The 17,892-nt window shown below is 38.0% G+C and overlaps 4 protein-coding genes across 4 annotated transcripts in view; 1 reads left to right on the forward strand and 3 right to left on the reverse strand.

Moving 5' to 3' along the window:
• Positions 1-2,563, reverse strand: part of LOC118753888 (putative uncharacterized protein DDB_G0286901) — a 15,445-nt gene extending 12,882 nt beyond the window's left edge. The window contains exons 1-3 of the mRNA XM_036488766.1: positions 1,649-2,563; positions 485-1,579; positions 243-416 (exon numbers count right to left, since the gene is read on the reverse strand). Of these exons, the coding sequence (XP_036344659.1) occupies positions 243-416; positions 485-1,579; positions 1,649-2,563 (2,184 nt within the window). The remainder of the gene's footprint in view (positions 1-242; positions 417-484; positions 1,580-1,648) is intronic.
• LOC118733842 (mucin-5AC-like) overlaps positions 1-17,892 on the reverse strand; it is a 63,850-nt gene that overhangs the window by 43,496 nt on the left and 2,462 nt on the right. The gene's annotated exons all lie outside the window — the stretch shown is intronic.
• LOC118733844 (cell cycle checkpoint protein RAD17) lies at positions 8,532-11,297 on the forward strand. The gene is made up of 5 exons (XM_036463428.1): positions 8,532-8,653; positions 8,711-9,309; positions 9,370-9,683; positions 9,752-9,895; positions 9,978-11,297. The coding sequence occupies exons 1-5, from the start codon at positions 8,633-8,635 to the stop codon at positions 10,403-10,405; spliced, it is 1,506 nt and encodes a 501-aa protein (XP_036319321.1). The 5' UTR covers positions 8,532-8,632; the 3' UTR covers positions 10,406-11,297.
• Positions 11,962-14,151, reverse strand: LOC118733843 (ubiquitin carboxyl-terminal hydrolase 30 homolog). The gene is made up of 6 exons (XM_036463427.1): positions 13,992-14,151; positions 13,151-13,911; positions 13,005-13,094; positions 12,624-12,947; positions 12,300-12,514; positions 11,962-12,235 (listed from the first exon to the last, which is right to left on the reverse strand). The coding sequence occupies exons 1-6, from the start codon at positions 14,071-14,073 to the stop codon at positions 12,130-12,132; spliced, it is 1,578 nt and encodes a 525-aa protein (XP_036319320.1). The 5' UTR covers positions 14,074-14,151; the 3' UTR covers positions 11,962-12,129.

Here is a 17,892-nt window from a genome sequence, read left to right on the forward strand (position 1 = left end):
TTTGAATTTTGAATTGTGTCGTTATTGCACAGGACCATCGATATGTACTATATGTATAGTTGCACATTAAAAATGTAGGAGAAATTAAATTGAAATAACATATTGTGATTGCGGAGAAATATTGACATGAACACGATAAACAACAAATTTTTTCTAAGAAGTTTTTGATGATCTACGCGGTACTTACAAAGTTGGGAATTTATATATTTAAAAAAAAAAATATTAATCTTCTATATACTTACGTCGCGTATACGATCAAATACATCATCCTTATTTGGTGGTGTTTGAGTGATTTTTAGCGCTGATTGATGAGATGCTGTTGCAATCACTGGCGCCAAAGTCGATCCCAATATTCGCATGTCTGTTGTCATTTCACAATTGCTGTTGTTGCTGTTAAGCATTTGAACCGTTGACGACTGAGGAACGAATTGTAGCATTTTGAAAGTTATGCATTGAATAAACGAGCATATTTTATATTACTTACGTTCGGCATCACATTTACAAAAGGATTTGACGTTTTTAAACTGTTTGTGCCGCTATTCGTCCCAAATGCTGTTTCTAGTGGCTGTGGCGGCTTATTTGCCATCGAATTTATTGGAACACATTTTCCTTCTAAAAGCAATGCGTTACGATAACCGTCCCCAATTTGTGTAGGGTCTGTTACGGGCTGAGTTTGATTCCCTTGTAGTGTACTATTGCCCAACGCAGTGGCGCTGCTACACTTATCTGGCATCAAACTATGTGTATTTGCTGTTAATGGAGAAGCAGGCGGCGGCGCTGTTATCGTACAGTTTGGCGACGATACGGAACTTATTATATTGGAAGTGTCCATGGGAGCAGAACTGGTTCTTGTGTTAATGCTGCTATTTTCTTTCGATTTAGAAGCTACTTCGACTTTTGTGTTTACGGCCATTGTGGAACTTCCTGATGACGCACCACTGTCGATTGCAGTCAAAACGCTCCGACTATCATCCACTGCATCAGCTGAAGTCATAATGGCATCTTCATCGGTATTGTTTATGTTGCTGGATGTTGTGTCGGCAATTCCACTACTGCTACTGCTGCTGCTACTTCCAGCTCCATCACTGTTGTTATTGCTATTGCTGCAATTATTTCCATTATGATTTAATATCGTCGACGATGATGGCGCAACATTGGTTGATGTGTTGTTGTTGTTGCTACCTCCAACGATGGTACAATTATTTTTATTTTTATTTAAATTTGTTAAATTACTTCCAACATTATTATTGTTATTGGAATTTTGATATTGGCTCTTCCATGCAGGCGCAATAACATCTAGAGGAGATTCTGGAACGGTCGCAGTTATGGAAGATGTTACAGTCTGTGCTGGATGACAATTAGAGCTGATGATATTGTTGCTCATCATTCGAATATTATGACCTCCATCCTTTATATTATTTATAGGCAGGTTTAGTCCACTGCTACCTCGTATGGGATGAGGCTGACCTGTATCTATAATCTTTGGCATTTTGGTCTCCTCAATGCTGTATGTGCAAGTTAATTCCTCCAATGCTGACAGACGCTTTTCTTTTCGCTTCTGTCCTAATTTTATCGCGAACTACAATAATGAATATATTTTGTTTGAATTTATGATTATAATTAGACATTTTTGCAAAGTTTAATTTACCTCTAGGTCCTCATAAGACTTGAACTCCAATATTGCAAAACCGTCAATGATCTCCTCTTCTAATACAGGTGAGCGCGGCAGTTTTCGACGAACAGGAGGTGGCGGCCGCGGTGGGGGTTTGTCGCGGGGCAAAAGGAGTGTCGAAGAGGAAGAAGTCGATAGTAGATCTTCATCAAGTGACTCTCCTTCACTATCGCTCGGAGTAGCCATTAGTCCAGAATTACACTCGGGTGAATGTGGAGGATTAAGAAGCAACGAGGCAATGCTATCAGTAGGAGGCATAACATTATTACTACCATTACTGCTACTTGTAAAGTTCCCATTGGAGTTGTTACTGTCCTCGCCCATGCTTCCTGCGCTACTGGCGTGGTACAATAGGCCGCTATTAGGGACGTTATTTGCAGTGTTAGCAAAACGGTTTTCACGTTCCGCTTGTAATCTTTGTGCTCTTTCGCGGCGCCTTTTTTGTTGCCTCTGCTGTTTGGCATTCAAGCCCAGATTGTTAACGGCAGTACTCGCTCCACTATTGTGACCATTGGTGGCAGGCAGAGTGTGATTTTGTTCTGCTGCAGCTGCAGCCTTAACTTTCGCTGACATGGTTGCTAAAGATTCCGTGTCCGAGTCTCCATCGTTATTGGTATTACTTGGACCAGCAACGGTGCCATATAATGCACGTACGTTGCCACTACAACCGCTAACGGATGTGCTTGCAGATGATATTGAACTTGCTAAAGGAGCAACAGCACCATTAATGCCACTAGATCCGCTGGTTTGTGGAGAAGGCGGTGGTAGATTCAATTGCTCCCCACTTCCAACTAATTGTTGATGCTGTCCATGCGGAACACTTGTCCCAGCATGAGTTGTGCTATTTGTTATTGAGCCCGGTCCAGGAGGCTTTAATTCGTGCGGGTCCATATTGTGCCAATTGTAAATGTTTAGCGCAGTACCCGCCTACGCCAACGCTACAATTAAAGCCTTGGTCTGTACGAAGAGTACTTAAGACCCTTTAGTGGATCTTTGACCTTTTACATACACTTCCAAAAGCATTGCGAACTGCGTTTCCAATATAGAATTTATTAGACTATAGTCGTATTGGAAGAAGAAAAGCAGTCAAATATCCTTTGGTTGGCAAAATCGATGACACCAAAAACTCTTACTGCTTTTTTCTTCCCTGCGTTGCTAATCGCGTCAGCAACAAAATCGATTATGCTTTCGCCGCTCAAGATAAATTTTTATTTTCACTAATTCTTCAACTTGACTTTCTGCTCCTTATATTTTTATTGATTTTTTAAGAAACTTTATTGTGCAAATTTTCCACTTTTCACACATTACTCCATACTCTTATTCACATCTTTGATGTGCCTTCATTTATTTGCTTTTCTCTGCCCTGTTCTGCTCTACACCACCGCGCTCCTTGCTGCACTTTCTACACTCATTTGGACCGAACACGACGAGTAACCTCCTCGAGTCGCTTGTGACCAAATTGTCAAAATGTTCTGTGACTTCGTATCGTTTATTGCCTTTAGTTTTCAACTGTTTCATATCTTCACATTTATCAAAAATTTATCTTTTATTTAGAAGCTTACAACTTTTCAAAATTCCGACCACCCTTTAAAAATTTTAAGCTTTGACAAATTTATTACACCAAAAGTCTTTTATTCGAAAATGTATGAAAATACATGTAAAACTCAGATTCATTCGTTTCATTGTCTCCTCTTCTTTTGTCTTTCTTGTTGGTTTTTTGATTTCCTCTTCTTTTCACTTGGTTCATCTTTGTTAACATTCTCTTAGCTTTTCATCTTTCTCATACTGTTTTTTTTATATTTTCGTATTCGTCGGACCTCCCTTTCTTGCTAGCCATCTATTTCATTTAGACATTTGGCTGACTTTAATTCACACGTTTGCAAAATTATTCTGTGCAACACCATTTGTCCCTGTCGTGTGTTTCACTTCATAACAGACGTTGGACAAATAGTGCATAGACAAAAACAACGAAGCCGGTGGAAAGTACAGATTTGGAAAATGCGACAACTGCACGTTCGGGGTTGCCATCTTTCAAAAAAACATTTACAATTAGCTAATTGGTTATCTCATGGAAAATATTACTGTTATGTTTGTGCATAGTAAATACGTCGTTTGCAAAGGATTAAAATTAAACACAAAGGAATAGAATCTTATTTGGTTTGGATATTAAATCACAAGTGGGTTTTCAAAATCCTATTAGACTAATTAATATATAACGAAAGCATTTTTTAAAATATATACTTATTACATATTCTGTCAAACAAAAAAAGCTCAACGCTATTTTATTTATGCACATTTCCTTCCACACATTCCTACGTTTGGCATTCTCTACTGTCCGCTTGTATGTATTTAAGAATGAACGACAAAGCAAACTACTTGATAAAACCAGACTTAAAATTTACAAAAAAAGGTGGAAGCGGACTAGCCTATAGAAAATGTATCAGGTAGGAGATCAAAAACAAACATAAATTGCTGGTGGGATTGACTGCATTAATTACACGAACTTTTTTGATTATAATGCAAATCTTTCAAATGATATTTTCTCAAATTAAGTATTCACTCATTTTGTGTATTTTTAATTCCACTTTGGCACTTTTTACGCACGCACGCACATTTTGCTATCCCGCTCACACCCACCACACGCACAGACGGAAAATTTGTAGAACGACTGCACCGAAAAGTAAATGTGAACTACAGAAATTTAGATTTTTCATCTCGTGATTACTTGTTAAAAGCGTACATTTCCCAATGAACTTTATATTCATATGATGGGGGAAGTATTTACTCCCAATATTAAGCACTTTTTAACGAAATATATCAGATTTATTAACACTTTTTAAACGATTTTTAGTCCAGCTATGCGATTTAATTCCACAGAGCAAACTCCCGATATACTAATACGCAGAGTTGCCAAGTATACAAAGTCAATATTCTCCAAAGATGGTTTTCTGTAAACTTACAAAAGTCTACAAAGAAGTAATTGATATAATGGCAAAATATGTATACGAAGTTTCTTTATTTAAACATACATTTCTTAAAGCTGAAATTAGTCAAGAACGTAAACCCGAGTCAGCTGACACGATCTGTCTTACCAAAGCGCCATGTAAATGAAAACTCAACACCGCACAATTTTTCTGTAGTTGTAGCCCGCAGCGCAGAAATCTGTGGAATTTAGATTTTTCCGTGTCAGCTGATTTCTTCTTCTTTAGATGATTGCCACTTCGTCAGTTTTACAGATGGTAAAAAAGTTATAAGTTCCTATTCAAAATATGTTTAAAATATTTGAAATTTACTATTGAATAAGGTTTTTGTTGAAAACTAAGTAGTTTATATTTAGCTAAAATCTATTATAGCACGAAAAATTGTAGTTGAAAAGGTAAGTTTATGAAAAGGGATTGATGAGTGGCAACAGTGTAGTAAGCAACACTGAGGGCTCCAGTAATCGACAAAATTCTGCGTATACAGACTGCGTTTAAGTATACGTTCTGCGTTCTCGACTAATTTCAGCTTAAACAATAAGAAACATACCCCTCACCTAGACCCTTGGGAACAAAAATGTTGCTCACCCAAATCTCTAGGCTGATCAGAGTACATAAATGCTAACAACCGCCCGATCGCGCTTGATTTCGAAAATGTACCAATGTTCGTCTTTGGAATGTGCAGTTTAAATGTTTTTTTGTATACGTATATTTGAAATACAAAATATTATTGCAGCTATCAGCGAAGAATACGATTTTTTGTTTTCGTTGTTGTTGTAGCGGCACTACTAAGCCCCGCCCTATTCGGTTAGTCCATCAATCGTTGTCGTTAAGCTGAACTAACGGTAGGCCCAAGGAATGGGCTGTTTCGAAGGGGTCAGACCAAAAGAGAGAGGTGTTAGTTGAGTAGGATTGAGCTGGCATATGAAGAGGTAGCTGGTGTCATATGCGGAATCTCCACATGCCGGATACTTACTAAGAACACGGGTCGAGGCTGAACCGGTAGCTGTTGAGACGGCTACAATATCTAGAGCGTAACTGGGCGAAAGTAACGCGAAAGTGTTTGGCTTCCGAATAACAGCATACACAATTTCTAAAAGAGTTTTTGGGGAGTGTTGCTGGAGTAACGTAGACCCTACTGCCTTGGGAACGATTGGGCTCCGAGTCGTTGTTGCTGTTGTTGTAACAGCATACAAATTCCCCAAAGAGATTTTGGGGAGTGTTGCTGGAGTGACAGTCCTTGGCCAGATATAAATCTGGGTCGTTCCGGTTACGTAGACCCGACTGTCGTGGGAACGTAATCGTGGGCTCCGAGTCTTGATAGGTGGTGACTGACTCCCTGTAAATGCTGTTGATCACTGTTCCGTAGGTCGGGTACAGTGGTTGGGCAATGTATGTCCGGACCGCATCAATGTACAAGAAAAGATGCCCTCTGATAAGTCTGGGGGACGATCCTGCGGCTGCGTATGCAGAGAAGGGTAGCAGGCTATCAAAGGTAACCCCTGAATTTTTGACTTCGGAATTGGTGTGCCATCAACGTGAATGCCTAGTTGAAGCCAGACCTCCTCGTGCAGGTGGTGAAGAAGGTCGCCGTTGATTTCGATGGGGATAGTGTTATGCTCCTTGAAGTGAAAAAGCAAGAAAGTTCGGAGAGATAGCCGTTTACTTTCGCACAGCGGTCATGAATTCCACTCCCAGACGCCAATATCGAACAATTCTCAACGTAAGAGATCAGGGAAATTCCCTCCGGTGGCTAAGGGAGTTTTTTTTCGTCGCTATGCTCTTTGTCGCTTTCCGCTTCCCTAGGGGTATTCCCAAGACGAATTTATACAAGGTGATACCAAGAATATAAAACCAACAACCAAATGTATTTTGTATAATACTAGGTTCACATATAAGTAGATTATCCTCATTTTCGAGCTTAACACCCTAATCTGTAATTATAACAAGAGATTATCCATATAAAATTCGTCCCTTGTTAATCTGTAATTATAAAATAATCTCAGATTTAACCGATAACTTTTCGGTGTCCGTCCTAGTTTTATCGATTGTTTTTGCGAAAGAGAGAAGAAATGCCAAATGTAAAAGTAAACAAAAATGTACGCTAGCAAGTAAAAGAGGTTTGTAAAGGTATTTTTAATAAAATGTTAAGTTAAAATATATTTATATTGCTTATTATAGCAGAAAAACGTGATCACGGTGGCACAGAGAAGAAACATAACTTTTCCTTGAGATGTGAGAATAACAAGCACAACAAATTTGACGGCTAATAATCTGAGATTTGCCTGTGTAAACGGGGTGATTAAAAAACGAGCTTTGATTGAGATAATATTGATATGTGAACATAGTTTTACGGGTGTTATGTCAAATCTCAATTCGCCCCAAAGTTTACATGTATTTTGTTTTTGCTTTTGATGCGTGTGCTGTCAAATCAGTAAAAGCAAAAACAAAATACATGTAAGGCGAAGAAATCAGCTGATCTAGCGACACAACCTTGTATACATTCGCCCAACTCTCAACTTTTCGCATGCGTCGTTTGTCAGCTGTTGCATATAATTGAAATTATGGGAAATATGTTTCCTTTTTTGTCAAATGCGGGCAGAAATATCATTTTTCATGCAATTATTGATACGCCAGCGCCAAAGCCAACGCGAAAGTTCTATGTGGATCGGCCTTTAGATAGATAGTGAGATAAATAGATAGATAGATGAGTAGAGTAAGAAATGCGACCAGTAGGTCTATTGTGCCCCGAGCTTATCACAACACTGAATCCAGCCTCAGAGACTCCAAGAATTTTAGAAGGGATCCCGGGGGCAGGGAATGTACATATGTGCTCTTCACTTGGCCATATATCGCACACCGTTTCAAAAGATTCGCAACTCAAAATTTGGAATTTTTGAGATTATGCGCTAAAAATGTACGCAAAGCTTTTATTTACCTTTCAGAAAAAGCTGGCGCAAATTTTTGTTATAATTTGTTAAAAAAACCTAAGGTAAAGTCGCCTCTGCCCATATGATTATCATGTGCTAAGAAATAGCTTCTCGCATTTTCTGACAAACGTATTATTTTGAGTTGTGACTATTTTGTAGACGGCATGCGATATGTCCTATGCACCTCTCCCTTCTTCGTGAAACGGCCTCACACTCAAGGAGAAGGTGCACTGGTGTCACAGTTACAGAAGCGACATAAGTCGCTTGACCATATTCCCAGACTAAACAAGTGGCCTCTGAGCCTGCAATTACCCGTCAAAATACCTGTTATTATTCTTAGCCTCTACTTGGGGAGGTTTATAACTAGCCTGTATCTCTTTCGATTTTAAACTCTAATAGGCTCTTGGCTTGACGAAGTCTCGCCAATGAAGTTCCCTCAGTTTGTTGTTTTCCTTGTTGAGCGCCTGTTGTTGTTGTTGTAGCAGCATACAAATTCCCCAAAGACATTTTGGGGAGTGTTGCTGGAGTGACAGTCCTTGACCAGATATAAATCTGGGTCGTTCCGGTTACGTAGACCCGACTGTCGTGGGAACGTTGTTGAGCGCCTCCTTTATCGTGCTGGGACCCACTGCAAGGAAAAGGGCTCCGGTCATATCGGCGTCAAGGCAGCCGCCAGTCTGGCCAGCTGATTGACCTCTTTGTTTCCCTCGGCACACATGTGCCCTGGTACCTATTTTAGCTGGATTGTATTGCGCTCAGCAAGGGCATTAAGCTTCTCGATGCATTTTAAGACCAAAGAGAATTTGACCCCGACGGGTATTAGATAATGAAGATAAAATTGGAAGCTGCGGCCCGTGGCACATGGTTTTCAATGTGTTTCAAGCATTAGGTATAATATATCGATTAAAAACAATATTATATCGTCTACCCTGTTATATCGATAAATTTTAATCTTTCCCAAATTCGGAATTCGGAAATATTCAAACGCAGATTATTTTGGGGAAAATATACCCTCTTTTGTTTATATTTACAAATAAAATGTTTTGGAGACGATGAAGCCGACAACGCGTAAAGTAAAAATCGGTTTAGTATATGTTATTTGACTATTTAAGATTTTTTAATCAATTTAGCGAGCTTGGAACAATTCGGCTTTTTCACATCAATCTACGTTTGAGACCTCTGCTGATAAAGAGGATGCGGTAAATGCTGGTAGCTGTGCTGATAACAAAAATGTAAACGTTAATAAGTCACCAACTCCTCAAAACCTTCAGGTATCCACAGTTGTATCTAAATCTTACAAAACTAATTCCAACTGGATTGATACATTCGAGCCAGTAAAAAGTGAAGATGTCGCGGTGCATCCGAAAAAACTGACAGAATTGCAAAACTGGCTTTTGCATTGTGAAGTCGTACGTAAACAGCATCCTGCACAGATATGCCTACTTACGGGACCATCAGGTTCAGGGAAGACTGCGGCAGTACGCGTTTTGGCACGGTCACTAAAATATGAATTGCAGGAATGGATTAACCCAGTAGACCGTGATTTAGTCAATACTTTAGGAGACCAAACAGCTAGCTACATAGGATCCCAAATAGAAAACTTTAAGTCATTTTTGTTTCGCTCCTCTCGATATAAATCCTTACTGGGCGGTGAAAAACGATTGGTATTAGTGGAGGACTTTCCCAACCTAATACTTTCAAGTGCCGAAACTCTTGAAAGTATTTTAGAGTAAGTAATGAACTTTAAAATTTGTATTATGGATGCTAAACAAATACCTATGTTTTTTAGTGAGTTTTCAAAGTTTGGAAAATCGCCACTTATATTCATAGTAACTGATTCAAAAACTCGTTCCCTTAATATAAGTTACAACATCTTCACCGAGCAGCTTAAAAATAAGTTTCATATAAACCATATTTCTTTTAACCCGATTGCGTTGACTCTTTTACAAAAGGCAATGAAGAGATTTTGTACCCTAATGAAGGAGCCGCAAATAGTAGATATCTACAAAGTCCCTTCGCAAAATGTTATAGACTCCATTATATTTGCCGCGCAAGGTGACATTCGCAATGCTTTAATAAATCTGCACTTTGGGTCATTGAAAGGTAACTAACGAAAAATTATAAACTAGTAAAAGAAATTTAACATTTTAAAATGTGTAAATTTAATATAGGAACTACGACTCTGCCTACAGAGCGTGTGGAGTCAGGTGATAATAAAGGAAAATCTAAGAAGCAAGTGTCTAAGCTTAAAACAATTTGGCGTGATGAATCGGTAACAATGATGCATGCTTTAGGACGAGTGTTTAACCCGAAGCGTAGGTATCCATTTTTATTTTCATTAAATCTATGTCGAAATATTTTCGAATTTGACCACTAACATACTTTTTGGTGTTCTAGGTCTACCTAACGGCAATTTCGTGCACACTCCAGAAGATATTAGCGAAACATTTGCTTCAGAACCAAAGCGTTTTATTGATCTTATACATGCTAATTATCTTCCACATTTTGCCGATATTGAACACGTTATTGAGGCAGCAAATATGCTAAGCATTTCTGATAACATTATCACCGAATATCGTGAGGAAACATTAGCACCCACAGCGTTGAATGTAGCTGTACGAAGCATGATGGTATCGAATAAAACACCAGTCAGCGTATGGATGCCAATTAGAGCACCAAAACGTCAACAGGATGCTTTATGTAAAGCACAGCAAATACCCAGCGTATCCAAAAATTTATATGCAACTGATTTTAATGGCTATGTTCAAATCATTAAAGGCCCAGGTAATATATATCATCCCGAACAAGCAATAAAAAATACATGATATGTGTTTATTTCGAATTGTGAGAATCTTATTTAGTAATATATGAGAGATTAAGTATTCGCATATTGTAATGTAGTAAAGTAGATTGATACCCTTCTATATGTTCTCAATTATTAATATTATGATTGGCCATTCCGTTTGCATAAACATTAATAGTGCGCCTGAAGAAAGGGTTGTTATCTTTTATAATAAGCATTTTGTTTCAATTTATTTATAAATCTTATATAGTTCTACGGATGTTGCAAAATAAGTTCGTTAACCTAAAAAATGCTTTAAATTTAAACACTTCATTGTAGAGTAAAACTTTCCACGACCTTTGTTGTGGTTAAACTCTCAACTGCAAAATAAATAACTTAAATCTACTTATAAAAAACGTGTAATGCATCGATTGAGTAGTAAATGCTGTTAAAGATAACATGATGAAATTATATGCAAATAAAAAGTAACTTATTCAGCGTAATTAACAGTACATAAAAATATTTAATTTTCATAGTTTAATAAATTATTGGCAACCCATATCTGCCATGAATAAATCGACTAGTCAAAATGGCACTTTTGAAAATATTGAGCTTTTAATATTTTGTCCATGACATTTTGATATTAGGCGCTCCTACCGAACGATCGTGTCCGATTCTTCGTGAAATCTACTGAAACGCTTCATTGAATCTGAATACCTACATGCCAACATAACTCATAAGTACTTTGAATAGACAAGTGTTCCTTTGCAACAATTTGGATGAAATGTTAGCGTTTTCTTAGATTTCATGAAAATCGGAAAACGATTGATTCACCAATAGCTCCGATTAAGTTATAAAATTATCAAAAAATGCTGCGTAGGGGATGTGTAGCTAAGTTATGTATGCAGATTAGACCACGTCAAAAAAAAAAAAAATACCGCAATGCGACCGGCATAAGACTCAAATTTTAGCATTTGGTATAGTAATGGTCCTCCATGAATCTCCCCTCTCTAGGACAATTGTAAGATCCGCGCGTTGAGCATTTAGTTTTCCCACCGGAAAAACACCTCAGAAATTGAGGTAAATATAATTTTCTAGGATCAATGAAAACGCTCGAAACTGTAAGAATACATACATTGATTACATGCCATTTAAGTAGTATGCATTGCTCAGATTCCTTAAATTAACAAAAAATAAAATAAATTTTATATACTTGATTTGTTTGACCCAAATAGAGCAAAGTATTAAAAAAGGATAACTTAGGAATTTAAATAATCTAATCCTGCATAGTACTTAAGTGACATGTAATCAATGTATTCTTATAGTTTCGGGCGTTATCACTGATCCTAGAAAATTATATTGACCTCAAAAAGTACTCATTTTCTTACATGAAATTCCTATGGGAAAACTAAATGCTCGACGCGTGACCTCTTACAATTGCCCTAGAGATGGGAGATTCATGGAGGATCATTACTATATCAAATGCTAAAATTTGAGTCTTATGCCGGTCGCATTGCGGGATATTTTTTTATTTTGACGTGGTCTAATGCACATGCACTAATATGTGTATTTATCAGTACTACTATCACAACTAATAGGTTGACATTTATAAGCAGCAGATCTCTGCGATTGATAAAAATTATATTTTTTGCTACTACACATTACAGCAACCAGGCTTTTTTATAATTAGCTTAAGTTATGAATGACTTTAGCAACTAGTTTTTAGTATCAAAATTAACGAGTTTCCCACCCTCCCCAATAAACACTTTAGCGTCGCTGCGGGCCACGGTCATAAAAGAGTAAATATGCTGGTACGCTAAGCACCTCCTCTATGGAAACTTCACGCACAACAGTGTCTGAGGTGTAAAACCAACTAGGGAGATAAAAAATAAACCAAAATTAGAACAATTTACGATGAAATGATCAATATTGCCTACCGATGTGCATTTCTCAAAGCTCCTCTACGGTAAGTTACGAAGTGGCCGCTGCTTGCTTCACCCGAGTGGACAACAACGGCTAAAAGTCTGTACAGATTTTTGGGAAACATTGCACCAAAAGCACTGCTATATGAATCCATGCCACTGCCACCCAAACTGTTCATGGGTAGACTAGAAGAGAAAAGTGACATTGTCGATCCCCATGGGGTGCCGGCCTGTAAAGATTTTTTTTTTAATGTACATACATACATATAATAAAAATTGTATGTTAATTTTTCCATTTGTTTTAGTATTTATTAGTTGTGATCGGGATTTGGTACTCACTTGACTATTCAAATGCGGCTGAACAAAGCTGTATGGTGCCATTGACAAACTTTCAGGAAAATGGACATAATCCTGGCGCTTACAAATTTGACCAGTTGGCAGCCATACTGTTCGGGCAATATGTATACAGAGACAACCCGGCAATTTGGCGAAAGTCAGTGATTTTGTGTGATTGGTGGTTTCATTACAGGATTCACATTTTACATCATTCAATTCTTCAGACGTTATGTATTCGCTCAACAAGTGTCCCAAGCTGAGACCTGATCGACGTTGAGGTGGCAAATTCAATGTAATGCTGTCAAACTTGTCATAACGTACAGTGGACTGGAAAGAAACGTTTAAAACGAACGTATGTAGTTATTTGTGATATTTTCTTCATACCTTAAATCCGCAGCCGTTGCATACAATTTGTGTGCCCATTGCACCTTGGAAAGGTATCGAAACTTGAGCTGGCATTTGATCGGACCAAATCTGTAATTATTAACTAAATGAGTATTGTTCGTTTTGAATATACCCGTTAAACTTACAGATACCCTTCCTGGACCACGACTTAGACGCTCTAAGGACCGACATGATGTGGAAACACGTTTGTTTAAGGCTTCAGGCCACTGACGCCTATTTATTTGTGCTGTACGTGCTCGACTAGCTCGTTCTCCACCCAACACTGGAGATGCTAGCGGATCAAACTCCATTACTTCAGTTGGAGATGTACAAGTACCTGCGCCCTCACCGGGGCACATCTCACGCTCGCATACTGAAGATGGTGAATCTGGTGTATGTGCTTCAGAACGTACCAAACGAGTTAAGTTAGTTGACTCATCGTAGTCGGTATTCAGAAAATCCGTTAACATAGCGCTTGATGGTCTGTTGGGTTGATCTCCATCCCCACCACCTAGGGTTGCGGGTAATGCATCTGAAAGACATCCCACCTTCTTTGGTCTCAAAGCCTCTTCTTCAAGAGACGCCAGCATTACATGGAATAGCTCATGGGCATCATGTTCTTCTTGTGGTATAACCCAGCCCAGAGCATGAAGGGCGCGCATAACAGCACCTGGAGAATAGGGATCCCCTCTCAGAGTAGAGTGAGTGCCATTTATTACTTCAAGAGTATTCAACAGGGATGATATCAGACTCTTCCGGTCCGAGTTGGCGTTGTTATATAACTGCAACCAAGCTATAAATTGGGGACAAGCGGCTAGTGACTGAAGCAACGTATTTAAAAAACAAGTTTGTCCGAAATTATGCAGCCCTGCAATTTGGCCCCTTCGTTGTCGCAAACGTGAGGAACCTAGAAGCATGCATAAATAAATGTATTAAAGGAAAAGGAAATTTGGGAAGTCGCATATTTACGCCAATTACTAAAGTTACCTGAAGGACCCCAAAAAACAAATGCTCCGACAACCGCAGCGACAGTTACGCCTGCAGCCATTAAAATTTTTTCGCCTTCCATTGCAAAATTCTTACGTTTATTTATATTTTTTCCAGCTTTTCACATATTTTCTTCTCGATATCTGACTGTTCCTCGCCAAATCGGACTTGCCCAATGTCATAAAAAAATTTATAATTGATTTTAGAATAAAATACGGCAGTACTAAGAAACAGCTGATCTAACGAATGGTAATACTATGTTCACGTTGAGCCGTTAACTGGAGTTTAACTCTGAACTCTGCTCTTATACGGCTTTCTCACGCCACCCAAATTACGTAGTTCGCTCTCTAATTCGTAATTCACACTCTAACTACCCTTTATCACTGCAATTATTTTATATCGATATAAAAGCGTGCAATTGTCCGGAAGTTATGTAAACGGCTGGAAAGGCCGAGTTTCCAATCCGCGCTATACTTTTTGGGTTACTCCGTATCTTGATATCTCCTGGGTGGTCGGAAAGGCCGAGTTTCCGATCCACCCAGTCGCGTTTTCGTGACGGTCGGAAAGGCCTAGTTTCCAATCCGCCCAATTATTGTTTATTATCTAAGGGTTTTAATGTGCTTGGGTAGTCGGAAAGGCCGAGTTTCCGATCCACCTAGTCTCGATATCTTGGTGGTTTTGAACAAATCGCTGCCGTCTCTAATTTTTATCGGGAATTTATCAAAACCAGTTCGTAAATCAAAGCTGGCACCTTTTCTGAGTGCAAAAAATAAAGCTTATACATGTGTACATCAACAATTGAATACGGAAATTTATAAATACATAGCAATTACTAACATTTTGCATCAATTTTGTGGCGAAGAAAGAAAAAACAAAACACAGAGACGGAACAGTCCAATCGAATTAAGAATGCGCCCGTGGTAATGGGGTAATTGGCGATCGTAATTAGAGGAGCGAACAAAGTATTTCAGAATAGTGTGGAAAATGGTACTAAATTCGGAGTTTACAATACAAATAGGGGTACCGAAAAAATATCGATGCATCGCAAATATCCATGTTTTGCTTCGATGCATCGAAAATTTTCCACTCGATGTATGTCGTTCCGTGCATATGAGTTTAGAATATCAACAATCTTGCTATACAAAAACGCAAAATGTGGCTCGATAGAAATTTTTCTGCTAATTTTAAAATTATCTGGCGTAAGTTAAAAATAGAGAAGATATCAATCGTTAAAGCTTAATTTTTTGATTTTTTAAATATTAATAAATTCTTAACAGCATTACCTATTAAAAATGAAATGACGTCAAAATAAAGGTAACAAATTTGGCATTCATTTATGTATATAATTTATAAACGTTTTTATATCTTTAGTCAGAAAATACTTAAACAAAAAATATATATATATTTTTTTTTAAATAACATTTACATACAATTAATTTTAAAAGTTAGTTAGTATATACGTCGCATAAAAGGCTTCAACTTCTTAGAGAGACGCGCGTTACCTTGGACCAGTTGCGCTCTGGAAACTGTCGTCGCCTCAACAGCTACCTGTGTTGACTCGTACTCAATATCCCCAATGATTTCCGGCATTTCGAGACTCCCCGCACGACACCAACCACCCCTTCAAAAACAAACTTCACTCAACTAACACTCCTCTGCCATCGGTCCGACTAGGGATACGATATCGAACCGAAAGTATCGATATGGTACTCATTTAAAGTTTCGTTTTATAAATATCGGATACCCATAATATCAGAATAAAAAGACTCGATATTCAAAATATCGATACCAAAATAAAAAAAAATGTATCTGAATATAGGTCTCGTATATAGGCCGCTTGAAATTGAAGAACAGCTTCTCATAAAAACACAATCGCCGTTCAGAGTCGACACAACATTAAGGCGCACGCGACAAATCAGAGGAGAAGCTCGGCCAAACACTAATATATTAGCTGTTGATAAACTTGATAAAATAATAAATTTATGAATTTGATAAATGAACTGTCAAACTTTGTATGGACATCTATTTAACCAAAGTCAATTACTTTATTAAACGATTTTGGTGGATAAATGTATTAATTTCAGCAAAATTCAACCCTGATAGACTGCCAGATGGTCGTTTTTGCTATGAACACATTAAAAGCAAATTAGCAAAATGGATGAGGTAAGAATGAAACGTAATAAGCCTATCTGGTTAAATAATAAACAATTTTGTGCAATTATTTACCAAGGTGCGTTCATGAAAGAATGCGGATAAACTGCTAAATTTATCCCTTTATCCCTTACTTACTTAATCATTTATCAGAAGCATCCTTCACACTGAAAAAAGTAATTAAAAGTCTCAAAAACGCAAAATAGCTACAGCGAAAAAATGATTTGAAAAATCGCATAAATTCAAATGCGGATGCTAATGACGAAAGGATCGGTGCCTTATCTATTATTTATCGGAAATATATCGAAGCCTTCACCGGCCTGGTCACATTTGCTGGCACTTTTTGCTGGAAAATTAATTAATAAAATATTCTCTACATAAATGAAAATCTTTGATGATAACTTAAATTTTTGCCTCATCTTCGATATTTGCAGCATACCAAAATAATAAAAAATGGCGAAGAACAAGAACAAGTAGAGCTGCCAAACGAATTGCTAATGTGTGGCGTGGAAACTGGGTAATTCACGAATTACTTGGAGAGCGAATTCCGAATCGTACCACGGCATGATTCAATAATACATGGTTCGATAAACTGACAGTTGTCTCTCTCGCACCGCTCCCTTAGCAGTGGCACCGTGTTGCTTCTTCGCAAATTTACATGGAAACAGTGTAGCTTTGTGTGAAATAAAAGTATAAGCTTTTGTGCAATATGTTTATTTGTATATGCATATGAAGCATATTTAACTGATGAAAACATAAGCACTGGATGTTTACATCAATCTCATAGTAGTCTTATTTTAATTTTATTATAATAATAATAATAGATTGGCGCTTACACATATGTTAGTGTTTGGCCGAGCTTCTCCTCCGATTTGTGGCGTGCGCCTTGATGTTGTTACACAAGGCGGAGGGACCTACAGTTTTACGCCGACTCCGAACGGCGATTGTATTTTTATGAGAAGCTGTTTTTCATGGCAGAAATACACTCGGAGGTTTGCCATTGCCTGCCGAGGGGCGACCGCTGTTAAGAAAAAACCTTTTCTCTAAATTTTTGCGATGTTGCTTTGACCAGGGCTTGAACCCAGGCGCTGCGAAGTGGAAGCGCGCACTGAGTCATTTTGCAGTTTTTATACAGCTAAATAGCACATAAATTACGTAATTTACGTAGATATATCAATATTACCTTCAACCATATATGTAATACTTCTATATTGGCAGTAAGCTAACTTCTCAATGTGTAAGCATTCCGAAATCAAAGCGAGACAGTCTAGTACCGTTTTTGTCAATGTATTGTGTACTTGAGTGCCGTTTTTGTAGATGTGTTGTGTACATGTTTATTTATAAACGTATGTGTTCCTTTTCTTTCGTACGTGTTTATTGATATATCTGTACTGTAGTGTTTTCGGACGGTACTAGCTCTTACTGCCAATATAGGAGTATTACATATATGCCTTCAACATTTCGTTTAAAATGCCAGATTTCCTGCAAATAAATTAGAATGTACAAAAGGAATTTCACTACTAATTGCCTACTTTGCGTACTTTTCTACTACCATTTTCGCACCAAGAGATTTCATTCTGCCCCTTTCTCCGTCCTTCGTAAATGCGTCCTTTTGTAAGGGAGTGTCAAACCCCAGTTGTCAATAATTATCTAACCTTTTATTATTAGGTTCATTCCTTATCTTTTTGGACTAAAATCTGAATAGTGTCAAAATGCCAGAGCGTAAGCAAAATGCGCTCACTAAAAGAGA

This window comes from Rhagoletis pomonella, unplaced genomic scaffold, assembly GCF_013731165.1.
Source record: "Rhagoletis pomonella isolate Grant_MI unplaced genomic scaffold, Rhpom_1.0 Rhpom_scaffold_00002, whole genome shotgun sequence".
In the NCBI taxonomy this organism is placed as follows: Eukaryota; Metazoa; Arthropoda; class Insecta; order Diptera; family Tephritidae; genus Rhagoletis; species Rhagoletis pomonella.